The sequence below is a fragment of the Cryptomeria japonica genome, chromosome 1, assembly GCF_030272615.1.
Source record: "Cryptomeria japonica chromosome 1, Sugi_1.0, whole genome shotgun sequence".
NCBI lineage: Eukaryota > Viridiplantae > Streptophyta > Pinopsida > Cupressales > Cupressaceae > Cryptomeria > Cryptomeria japonica.
Window position 1 is genome coordinate 200,442,884 of NC_081405.1, and position 13,698 is coordinate 200,456,581.

At 35.0% G+C, this 13,698-nt stretch overlaps 1 protein-coding gene across 2 annotated transcripts in view; it reads right to left on the bottom strand.

The window, feature by feature from the left end:
• LOC131070137 (SH3 domain-containing protein 2) overlaps positions 1-13,698 on the bottom strand; it is a 135,043-nt gene that overhangs the window by 99,073 nt on the left and 22,272 nt on the right. For both annotated transcript variants that reach the window (XM_058005675.2, XM_058005676.2), the window contains exons 3-5: positions 10,437-10,559; positions 10,264-10,333; positions 10,021-10,172 (exon numbers count right to left, since the gene is read on the bottom strand). In XM_058005675.2, the coding sequence (XP_057861658.1) occupies positions 10,021-10,172; positions 10,264-10,333; positions 10,437-10,559 (345 nt within the window). The remainder of the gene's footprint in view (positions 1-10,020; positions 10,173-10,263; positions 10,334-10,436; positions 10,560-13,698) is intronic.

A 13,698-nucleotide genomic window follows, 5' to 3' on the forward strand; every position in this document is an offset into this window, starting at 1 on the left:
ACACTTTTTCAAACTTGCGCCTTGGTCTCAATTTGTCCAAAATTGGTGAGAAAGGGAAGATAACATATTAAGTGGCATGGTCCTTCAGTGAGGGACGGGAGCACTTTTGCAATTACAAGCTTATCTGTCCTTTGCTAGCCTTCAAAATTATCTTCAATGGATGAAACTTGCCTTCTCTCATTCATTTCAATCACGCAACTTGCCTTGCCTTTGCAAGAAATTTGTATTTTTAGAAAAGTGGGATGGTCCTCCAGTGAGGGACGGGAGCACTTTGTCTTGGTCCCTTGGTGAGGGACGAGAGCACTTTTTGTCATTTTGGCATACTTTTTGCTCTTTAAACCTCTCAATTGCGTCCAAGGCATAAAACATCATTCGTCTTTCCCATCCAAGCCAAGTTTTGCCATAAAATATCAAACAAAGAAGAGAAACTTGAAAAAGTGGCACGGTCCTTCAGTGAGGGACGGGAGCACTTTTTGTCTTCTTGGCATACTTCTCTATCTCTTAAACCTTCGATCGTGTCTAATGCATAAAACATCCTTTCTCCCTCCTATCCGAGCCAAGTTTTGCCATAAAATATCAAACAAAGAAGAGAAACTTGAAAAAGTGGCACGGTCCTTCAGTGAGGGACGGGAGCACTTTTTGTCATTTGGGTTGATTTACTCCTTTGTAGACTGCTTAAATTATATTCAATGGACAAAACATGCTTCCCTTAACCTCTTCAAATCATAAAATCACCTTAACCTTGCAAAGATAGTGCAAATTTGAAAAAAGTGGCACGGTCCTTCAGTGAGGGACGAGAGCACTTTTTGCGTTCTAAGCCAAATTGTCTCACTTTTCACCTCGAAATTTCTTTGCTAGGGAAGATTTCATCTTACTTCATGCTATGAATAGAAGTTAATGTCCAATAAAGGTCTAAAATTGTGCATATAAAGAAAAGTGCTCTGGTCCTTCAGTGAGGGACGGGAGCACTTTTTACCTTCTCTTCAAAAACTTCATCATTTCTTTGCTTTCAATCAAGTCTGGATGCTCCATAATGTTCATTTTGTCCTTCACCATGCCTTTGATGTCTCAATTTAACCAAACAAGGCCAGGAATGGCTCAAATAAGTATTTTCGCCCTAGTCCCTTGGAGAGGGACGGGAGCACTTTCGTCCTTTCTGGCTAAAATATTCAAAATTTAGGTCTCCAATCATTTCACAAGGCATAATTAGGTCATCTTCAAGGCCAGGAATCAGTTATCTTGAAAAAGTGGCATGGTCCTTCAGTGAGGGACGGGAGCACTTTTTTATGTTTCAAGCATCATCTTGCCTCCGAAATTTGATCAAAATTTACCTAAGCAAGAATATACAATTTCATCTTCAAAATGCTAACACTTAGACAAAATTTGAATTTTCCCAAAAGAACCCTGACTAGACCTAACCTGAGACATATCTGACTTTCCTGACAGACTAACCTTACTTCAATAATCAATCTTTGGGAGGATGAGTAATAACTTTCAAAATTATGGCTGGACTTAGCTTAAAAAATATCCAAAAGAAACCTCTAAGGCTTAGCCTTAGCCCAGACAACTCACTCACTCAAAACCCTAAAAGCAAAGAGAAGAACAGGCAAAACAAAAGCAGAAAGAGGGGGTCCCCATTTTAATGGGGCGATGTGTGAAATGGTCACAATAGGCGTCAACTATAGGAAAATAACACTAAATTGCAAATAAATAGCTTCAGGCATCCAAAAAGACTCCGGAAGGTGAGAATCATGTAGCAAAGTTCAAGACCTTTCCAACGAGCTATAACACAGGCATATCAACCCAAATTAAGCCAGAAACCCCTTATTACTCTGAAATGACTAAATACATAGCCTTATTTTAATTTATTTAATCGCTAACTTAGGAAATATTTAAATATATTAAAATATCTCCAGATATCCAATAATAGCCCAAAATGGCCAAACAATCATGAATATAACTTTGTCACCTATCTGTGACCGATGCCGGAAAAGCTGAGCTAACTGGCAGTCCCATCCCTAAAATCTAGGGATGCTCCTAGAAACTAGGAAACACACCCAATCTTCTTGAAACTGAAACCATGGTATGGTCCCGTGGAACCTCAAATATGGAAACTGCCACAACCTCCTAAAAAGTAGGGAATCTCCCTAAAATCAAGGAACTGCTCCCAACGGCCCACAAACTGCCTGAAACACCAACTCCGGATATTGAATACCCTGTGTGAGTATCTATCAACCACTGCCAACCTACGAGATCCAAATAATAGACCATCCCACTACTCTTCTCCTGTCACCTAGAAAGGGGACATTACAAATCTCCTCTTGATGTGCCTTAGCACAGTCAGCTAGGGTTTGAAGATTGGTGGGAATACAACTGATTTTGTTAGCAATACAAAATAGAAGTTGCATGTCAAGTAGCAAATAAATCTACCATACCATCAAAGATTCAATCATTATTAAAATTGGATCGGATCACATCAAGGGTTAAGAATCATGAAATATATACCAATCTAGGGTTTAGACCAATTCTGAAAATCAACAACTCTGAAGGTCTGAATAAGGTAATAACTCCACAGTATACACTTTGCATTCCAGAGATCTGAAAATCTGAAAGGAGAAATATCAGTTACTTCCTTCTTTGGTTCTTCACTCGAATATCCACAATGAATTAAAGAGTGACTCTTTGATGAGGACCCGATGATGCCCTCTAACTTCACCCCTGTCATTATCTTAATAAAAGACGAACATCAACCTGAAGGTAAGAGCTTACTGCAATCTGAGGGTTAGTATAACCTTAGCTCTGATACCATGTTAATTTTGTGCCCTAGATCAGTAATCAGATTTATGTCTTTTAATTATGCCCTAGTTTGTTAATCAGATTTGTAATATTTTACTAAACCATAATTCAGTAAACTCATAAATGAAACAAGTAAACAAGAGACAAACACAAATACCCTGGGAAAACCTCCAAGGAGGAAAAACCCAGCATTAAAGACCCACAGGTCAAATTATATATTCTCTCTTAATTGCACAAATACAATACTTAGCTTGCTTCTCCAAATCTGATCCCTTTTGTATGTCAGATCTGCACTTCTAAGCACTTCAAGTCTGCACCAAAAGAGGGCTATATCCTCTTGGACAAGTTCGCACAATCCTTGACTAGTTCGCACAATCCTTGTATAAATTCGCACTTTTATTAGCAGAGCTAATTCACTGATTGCATTGATGATTGAATCGTGTTTGCACTTTAACTTTATTTATATGGATCTTTTGACCAAGGTCGGCCTCAATCCTTTTGGCGCCAATTTATATTTTGTGGTGTAAGTCCTTTTTGGTGTAGCATGGAGGATGGGGCTGGACTTGTCTTGGGGCCACGCTACCCCTTAAAGATAGGACCCAGTCCTAAATGGGTTCGGATGTTGCCTTAAGGCAATCCGAACCCATCTTTCCCTAGTTATAAACAACAATAGTGATTAGAATAGAATAGCAATTAGAATTAAAATTAGATTAGGAGAAGGCAAAGATTGTTGCCAAACCTTGTTGTAGAGAACAATTGATTTCATTGAAGTTATGGTGAATTTGATTTGTTGCTTCAAGAACTCGCATGGTCTTTACTTCTCAATTTATTTTCATGTTGATTAGATTGAAAGGAAGAGATTGTTGAATGAATTTGTGTGGAATTCGTTTTGTCCATACCACTAGCCTCTTGATGATTGTAAGTGTACCTTGCGTGGTCAACTGGAGTGATATGAGCTTAACTTTGAATCGTTATACGTCCATTGCTTATGCATTAACTTGAATGGTGATCAAAGTTGATGGTAATGATTTGAACATCTTTAAAATGTCCTTAGAAGATTGCACTGAGCTTGTGTCAAGTTGTTCAGTTTAATGGTGAGACCTTGCCCGGTAGGATTCCACCTAATCATTCAACTATCTTCTTACATTCTAGGCCTTAGAATAGACTCTCTTAAACCCTTCATCTTTTGCCATTTTTTTCAAACTCGAGCTAGTTTAGGATCAAAAAGCATCACCAGATTGTCAAGTTCCAGCAAATCAAGCATTCAGGCATTCGAACGTAAGTCCCCTTATGATTCCAACATAATCACATCAAACCAATGAGCTTATCCACACGTAGTGATCCTACATTCATGAACCTTAGAGTCTTCTCAAGTGATCCTTAAGCTAATCTTCAGCATTTGAGAGATTTTGTTCAAGAGAGGATAAGATACTTTTGGGTACTTTATTCTGTGTCCGCATGGTACTTCAACTCTATCCCAACTGTGTCCGCATGTGCATTAATATTGTTAATGTTTTCTCCTCTTTACCAGAAGTCACTTCCGTCATGTTAGATGATTTTGACAAGTTCTTGGAAGCTAGTTCGAAGTCGAATGACTATCTATTGAAATTCCTCCAGATGTTATTACAACTTCTACTACACCTATAGTGGCCACTATTCCTCAAAATCAAGGGGTTTCTTCTCAATCATTAGTTTCTGGTTTGGAAAATGTTTTTGTACTTCTACCATGGTTAGTTTCAAATACTCCCAAAAGAAAGAAACTGGCAATTTCTCCTGATGATTTTGATTTTGGTCAATTAGTTCCTATTAAGTGTAATGGCCACCCCAAGTTTGCAACCAAAATTTTTTGCACCCACTCTACCTTACTGGATAAGACAATCTATCACACAGTTTGCTGCTTTTAATAATGTCTTTGGCTGATTGAGATTGTTTGCACATATGCTCATATGATTGTTAAGAAGTCTCTCATTCATACATAACAACATTAATTACTCAAACAAGACTGCAAAGATACCACTCTGGTATGATTTTTTCTGTTTAATAGATTTGACATTTCATCAAACACTTGGCATGCTAGCTCTTTGATGTCTGATTTCTGAGTTTTGATTGTGTTTGATGTATGTTTACAATGCCAAACATAGAAGAACATAAAAAACAAAAGATAACACACAGTGCATAACCAAAACAACAATTTGTCACTATCAACTTCACTTTATTATCATCATATCAGATCTGATTACAATGTTTATCAGGTCTGTTACGGTAATTTTCAGACATATAAAACCTATAGAAATGTGTCAACAACATGCAAATGCATTACATAGATGTATCATCAACATACCCGATGTGTCCTTTAGGCACAATTTGATGACATGAATGACTGAAGATAATCTCTGAAACTCCTTATGTAGGTCTGATATTTTCTGCCCTTTGCCTGAAGATAATGACAGCTAAAAATAAACCCAAATTCCTCAAAAGATATGTGTCCAAACCTAGGAATAGGGCGCTGAAAATGAAGTGCCAAGTAGATCCTCAAAATCTTGTGGACAGCAATTGATATAGAAATTGCAAAAGTCTGAAACATCACTATTCACGTCACTATTCATGCATCACTGTTCACCCCACTATTCACGCACTATTCACGTGTAGCGGACACCATAGAGATTACTGTAGCGGACACTGTAGCAAATGCAGCTTATTGAAGAAAAATATTCTTGAAGCTCCAATGTGAATTCTGAGTAAATCCACCTCAAGAGAGATGGCTTTGTTAAAGTGATCAGATTTGTTTATAGATAAATTTTAATTTTTCTTTGCTGCTGTTGCTTTGTATAGTTGGATATATTTGTCAACTTTGTCTCCAATATTATCACTGAAGTAATGAGAATGCTCTTAATCCAATTTGATCAGAATATGTTTGATATCTTTGGCTTGCACTTATTGATTTCTGTACTTGCCATTAGAATCGAATTCATCCATATTATATATGTTTTGATTAGACATCTATGAATAGACATTCCTCCACGTGAACATAGTTCATGTGAAGTCATGTCTCTTCATAGACATGCTCCACTAAACAGCAATGAACAATTACGTGATCGTTGATATTAAACAGCATAGTAATACCAATCTGTTTAGCAGGATGATCGATTCATTATACTGATCATTCCATTGATCAATATATTCGACATTCATAACCAATTATAAATAATCCGATTCTCATAATCGAATTTGGTGTAATCAGTATGATACAATTTATACATAGTTAGTTTAATGTATAATCGATTTCCATAATCGATATTGGTTAGACTTCTTACCGATACATAAACAGATTAGTCGATTTACATAATCGACATTATTAATGATCATAATATAATATAATCTGATCAATACATAATCAGATTAGTCGATTCACGTAATCGACTTCATTAATGATTAAGCACATAATATGATCTTTAATCGATCCATGGTATGATCGATTCACTTTATCATTCAATCACAGGCAGATCGGTGATTTGCAATGATGATTATAATCGTCTCCAGAATTACATGATTTATATATAATGATCCTAATCATGCATGTATATATTTAATTATATATATCCATATATATCATTAAATATATATATACATGATTATTCATAATCATGTTATGATTTAACATCATCAAGGTAAATACATCGATCAGACTATATGAAAGGCTAGATATCAAATGTTCACATATATGACTTCATCGGTTAGATTAATCTGACCGAAGCTACAATCATCAACAGGCTTTACGTCCAATCTATCAATTCCTAAGGTTTTCGTCCTCAGGTTTTCAGAACTGAAAGCTAGAAGCTCCCAAAATTCTCCAAGAGAAAAATAATAAAACCAAGCATAACCAAGCATGCCCATAAATGAGCTCCTAAGAGCCTTTTATAACCTTCCCAAGAGAGCTCACACACTTTTCCAGCCAATATGGGATAAATAGATATACTTTTTTTTTTAATATTAAAGTCTCCAAGTGCTTTTAGTGAAAGAGAACTTTTAAATTTTAAATAACTTTTCCCTTTACTTAAGGCTCACCTCAAGGGGCACAGCAGTAGGTGAGTGGATGGATTGAATACAAATCCTCCAAGGGACGCATCTTCTGCCTTCAACAATCAAATTGATTGACAGTATTCAAGGTATTGAATCTAAATTTGATACAATACTTGAAACATTAACACGGGGGATTGAAACACATGAAAAGAACTTTGAAGCTTGGCTCAAGTTGAGGGATTTCTCCTTAGATGTTCTAGTTGACAACAGTATTGTTCCTTCAAGGAAATTCTATGTGCAGCATAAAGAACTTCTAAAACATAAGATGGAAGTTTTAGAGGAATTAGTTGAAGATATCAAAAAGGCCAAGAAAACAAGCGAAGATACTATCAAAGAAATCTTGGCCAAGATCACAAAACTTCCTTGCAAAATGTTCAATGAAGAAAATAATCTATTGCCCTTGGATTTAGTTATTCACGTTTTCAATTTGTTCATCTAGGATGATGTAGAGCGAGAATATTTCTCACTTATCTCACTTGATAAGCTGATAGGAGTTCAATCTGTTTTGGATGATCTGGAATCTCTTAAAGAAACCCAAGAAAGAATGTAACCTATTGGAAATTTCAGTTACCAGAATACAAGTTATCTCCGGCTATGAAGATGAACCTAATGATGCAGAGATCCAAGCTTCTCTCCAAAAGTATGATGAATTTCTAAAGAAAGATGGAGATGATGAAACACAAAACGGAGCTCCAACAACTTAGTCATTTTTATGCATTCTTAGACTAGTGTCATTTTGTAATTCCAATTGACACTTCAAGTGTCATTTTATATATATAGTTTTGCATCTAGGAATGCATAAGTCCTAAGTCAAATCGAACTCTTTCTTTAACTTAGTCTTAGATTAGTTGCAACTTTCCTTTTTTTGCTCATTGCACCTCACCAAGATATATGAGGGGGCTCTTTGTAATTAGTATCTTTTATTGTATACAACAAAACTCTGTCAAAGAGAAAAACAAAGTGAGACTTTGTGTTCAAATTCTTATTTTGCAAGCTCAAACAAAATAAGAAGAAGACACATTTTAGCTTTCAAACTTTGTGTTGGAATCATCTTTGTTTATGATATTGATGTTCTTATGTCATATATTCTCGAAGATTTGAGTTGAGCAATGTGAGTTGTGTGACATGTTGAAGAGTAATTCGAATTTGCTAAGTAGACTTTGTCTTACTTTGGAAATTTGGAAGTAGAATTGTGTGTGTGGGTAATAAGTTAAAAACTTTGAGCTTTACTTTATTATCTTTTCAAAAAGTTCACTAATTGTATTCAAGTAGCAACATAAAGACTTTGTGCTTCATTTGTTATTTGGAAAATATTGGTTTAAAGAGTTATTTGTAAAAAGGTTGATAAGATAGTAGTAAAGAGAGGACTTTTGAGTTTCATTACTGTTTTCTTGTCCCATAAATCATTTTCAGAAAAGGAAGCAACAAGAGGCTTTGTACTCTTATGGACACTTTGCTTCTAATTGGTATAGATTTTTGAATTATTGCAAGTGAGAACTGTTTTTTAAGTATCAAGAAAAGGAATCCATTCTAGATAGAGAATTAGGAAAATACTTACTCTGAAAAAGGGAGTGAAGTAACTGTATCATCCTAGATTAGTGTAAAGTTAGCCGGTAGAATTCGTTTAGATAAAAATTACAGTAGAAAGGGGGAGCCTTCCCTTATAAATAAGGGAGATTGTATCTTGCCTTCTAAGAGATATTTATTGTCTTGCATACTGTGACGAAAACCCACATTTTGTAAACCTCCCCAAGTTTGCAAAATTTTCACCCATCAAAATTGGATCATTAACTCTAATGCTTAGTGTGTGGATATTCTTTTCTGATTTTTTATTGAATGTTTTATTTATTAATATTTTTAATTGGTATAAATAAAAAAAATCAGACCTATATTTTACCATAACACATTTCTCTTTACATATACATCCAAAAAAAATCATTGAAACAAGAACATCCATGAGAAATGAAGTGCATTTTTTGAGATTTTTATAACAATTTGTGTTTGTTCTTTTAGTATTTTGAGGTACGGCAAAAAAAAAAATTCTGTATTTCAAGAAACTTGCCTTTTTTTTAGCTGTGCCAAATTCGACAGGATTAGGTTTCTAAAGAAAAATTGCCAAATGTGGAGTTTTTGTGTGTGCTTCCCTGTCTACATAGCACGCCCTTCTTCCTCTACTTGGGCCGTAAGGAAATTTTAAAAGGAAGTTTGAAACTTTATTGTATTTAATCAATTTATATTTAAACTATATTTCATCGATTTACTATTTAAACTATATTTCATCAATTTACTATTTAAACTTTATTTCATCAATTACACTTTACAATGTTTACATTTAAAGATTTTAATTTACATTTAGCTTTTCTTTCTTTATTAATATTTTTAATTTATATTTATATTTATATTTTATTTAATCAATAACAATAACTCTACATTTTAAATTTTTAATTTATATTTAGTTTTTTTCTTTATTAATTTATCATTAAAATTAAATTATTTTGATTTATATTTAGATTTAATTTTAAAATTTATTTATTCGATTTAATAGTAACTTAACATTTTAAATTTTAGATTTATATTTTATTTTATTTTTATTAATTTTTTAATTAATATTTACTTTTAATTTAGATTTAAATTTGACAATTATTTTGCTTATAGTTATAGATTTTTAATAAATTAGAAAATTGTCTTAAATATGTGTATGTGTTTTGTATGAATGCCGTATCCAAATAAGAGGTCTCGAAAAATAGTCGTATCTGTATAAAAGACCATTACTGTATCTGTATCCGTATCCGTGTCCATGCCCAAAAGTCTATCAATTGTAAGAATCTCAAATCAAACATATAAAGTGGAACAGTGATTACAATCCAGCCCATGAAAAATGTTTACAAGTACATTTGCCATCAAATATCTCTGATTTTTAATTTTTGCGGGATTTTGACCTGTGTGGTGTTTAGTCATCCCAGAATGACTTTAATGAGTGATCATAACACTAATGATATTTTTCCTCATTTATGAAAGAAACAATGACAAGGCAAGGGGAACTACTTTGCACACTAGCACCTTTAATAACAGATTTCTTCATTTGATACAAACCAAAGAAGCTTAATAAACAGAAATGGAAAAGGTATGAGAATATCAGCAAACCTGGGTACCAAGTGCTCTGTGTAAGTTGTCTCGTTCCTTTTCCACACGAGCACGAGCTGCTCCATAGTTCAATGCAGCTTTTGCTAGAGTGTCACCACTGGTACAAGGGTTTTCAACTCCATATTTTCGACAATCTTCAGACAATTTAGTTCCTATGAAAGAAGAGCATTACCTTCAAGCCTATGATTCCAGCCAGTTAAATTTTCAAAAAGAAAAATATAGTGTTTTGCAAAGATGGAGTACCTATTTCAAGCTGCTTAGAACCAACTACTATGAGTCCTTCTACAGCTCGAACAATGTCTCGCTGAAAATGCTGCAGTTATAATCCAAGTCAAAGAAGTCAAAATACTACAAAGGAATGAATGGCTAGTCCTTTAGCGCAAATAGTGGGGTCTACCACAAAATTATACACAAACCTTGCCTGCCCTTGTAGAAATGTAAAGTCTTTCTAGCTTTTGATGTTGTACAAGCTCTGCCTCATCTGTAATTATCATATCAGAACCTCCATATCCACTACCACCAAATTGTTTGAAAACGGCCTGCAATAAATTGATGGCAGAAAATCAAATTGATAACCTTCAATATTACATCAGAAAAATAGCATGGTCTCTGAGCAATGAATCTTAATGGGACGTTTGAGGGCTACAAGTACTTGTACAGTAGAATGCATCAAAGGAGAAGAAATGAACATAGCTGAAGGAACATATCAAGGGAGAAAGTGAGGTGTGGGGAATATAAGTTTCTTCCTTTTTGTTCTTATAAGCTTATCGTATTCTCTTTTTTAGAGTCCGATGTTTATTTGACAGAACAACAGGGTGTCTTCTTGCTGCAGCCAGTAAATTATAATTTATAACATTATTAAAGATTATAGATTTTCACAATTAGACTGTTAGACATAATAACATGAATATGGATACCGCTAGGTAGTTTTTTAAACATTTTGAGTCTCTTTCAAGAACCGTCTTCAAAGAAATTATACAAGGTTGCATGGGTACTCGTACCCAGCCCCTGGGTACTCGTACCGGATACTCGGATGCGTATCCCGCACCGGAAACTTGGTTGGAAACTCCTCCATAGAGAGGAGACTACCCACTAACGTATCCGCCCGTCTCCCACCGTCTCCAAGCCAAACAAAAAAAAAAGGAAACCTTAAAATGTTAAAAAACAAACAAACATAGGCAACAAAATAATCAAAATGTAGTACAAACGGAAGAAAAACAATGCTCAAAACAAATGCAGGTCACAAGGATTTCTTAAAACATTGCAACAACCATTACTAAATTATTATATTATATTTAATGTTCAATGTCATTATATTTTCAGAATTTCTATAAATTATTAAATTACATTTAAAAGAAATTGGCGTCTCCAAGTACCCACGTCTCCTATTTTGAAAAAATAGCCATACCACTACCAGCACCAGTCTCCAAAGTCTCCAAGTACCCCCGTACCCGTGCAACCTTGAAATTATACCATACATTGTTTCTTGGTATTGTTTGTTGTTATATGCATGAACCTCATAATCACAAACAACCCAAAACTTCACTGTAAATATAAATTATTCTACAAAATAAAGAGAAATGCTAGTAATATCATGTCCTTAAATAATTTCCGTTGATTTGGAGCAGAAAATATAGTGTTTTTAAACATTATTAAATAATAATAGCATTAAATATTTTTACAAGGATATTTAATAAATTAATAAATATTTAATATTTTAGTTTTTGGGAGGCCAACATCCACCGGAACTGTCATTTTTTTTTCTTTGTTTGGTCAACTTTGGAATACCTGTTTTGTGAGCCAAACTTTGGCCAACTTGGAGAATTCTTTTTTCTAAGCACCTATTTAAGGGGTGTTGGAGTCTCATTTTAATCACCACGATTCTAAGAAGTTTTTTTGTTAATTGTTAAGCACAAATAGCTTCCTGGGGTGACAATCTCAGTACCAGGTGGGACGATACCCCTACATCTAGAGTTGTCATGTTGCAATATTATTAACTCAACCATCTGCCATATCTGAGCACATCCATCGCCTATCAAGACAAGGTTCTAAAGAGGAAGAGAATGCCTACATAGGAGGAGGAATCGCAATTCAGAGATAACCAAGTGTGCAGCTGAAGAAATGGCACCACTTCAAGGTGCCTAATCACATTTCATCAAGTAGCCGATAATAAACACACAGAGGTGTGTTATTCCAGGCTTAGCAACAGCCTCATATTACGGGTCTGTACATTTATAAACTTTGATTAGTTGCAGATGCATGATCAAAATTAATGTCTGAAGTCTGTACTCAAAGTTCCCTATCTGCAATATTTAATTAAATCCTGAGAAATCGCTAAATGTTGGATTAATGATTTATAAGCAGACTTGATTTTACAATTATTTTAAAATTTTGTATTGTTTTTACATTTATATATCTGGAACAGTTTAGTTTTGAATCAAATCTTAGTCTCAGGTTCATATAGAAGTCAATTTTTTTGTAGTGGCATCAGAGCTTGGCATCCTGCCAGACTGTGTTTGCTTCATGAGTGATAGAGATCTGAGGTATCAATAGAGAGAAAAGGAGGAGGCTACCATGGGTGACACAGAAGAACCAAATCCTAAAGAATTCAATTAGGAGACCAAAGAATTCCAGACCAACATGAGGGATACCATGATGGAAATGGTACAACTTCTAAGAGGATTGAACCAGCAATTGAGTACTAAGAGACTATAGTCTTATACAGAATGGAGCAAAAGCGAGCAGCTCTGGTGGTGAAAAGGCCTCACCAAATACAAAAACTTTTAGGGCCAAATTTCTGGAAAAAGGAGCAACAAGCAGAGAGGAAGAACAACCTGATCACGAAGATGAGATGACAAGGCTTCATGATGAACACAATGCCTTAATGTCGCCATATGCAAAGTCATGACCTTTACAGAATTTTATAAGATGAAGACAAGGAATGGGCGTAGGAATAGAAGGTATGAGGAGAGGAAAGACATTCAGCACCGCTTGGGAAAGATCGCCACTCCTACTTTTGATGGAACCGGTAGCTCCTCAGCAAGGGCTTGGTTGTAGAAATTAGACACATATTTCCCCTTGAATCCAATGTTTGAAGACAAGGCTATCATATTTGCCACCTTGCATCTTGAAGGAGTGGCTCACGAATAGTGGTATCATGGCATGGTAACCCAAGGGCATGACACAATCACCACCTTGGAAGACTACAGCCAAGGTTGACAGAGAGGTTTGATAGAAGGGGTCCAAAAACTGATTTTCGAGAATTAGCACAGTTGAAGAAAGAGGGTAAGGTGGAAGACTATTTAGAAAAATTTCAGAGGCTTGTGGTGATGATTTCTGATGTGACAGAAAGAAGGCTCATAGTCTTCTTCGTGGAAAGCCTAGCTGAACCCCTTAAAGGTATAGTAAGGGCATTTGATCCAAGCTCATAGCAAGAAGCCATAAAAAGAGCTCTAAATTTGGAAAATTCAGTGACTAAGATCAGATTTTATTCCAAGCAAACATCTCCTATTCTATTAAAAAGACCTGTTTAGAAGAGCATGCTACCTCCCAAGGAATTACCTCCTAAGCCAAACCAAGTAGAGGTGTCTACGATCAAACTTGAAGGAAAAACCTATGTTTCACTTAAATAATATTAACTAATATTAGTATTAAATATTTTTATAAGGATATTAGATA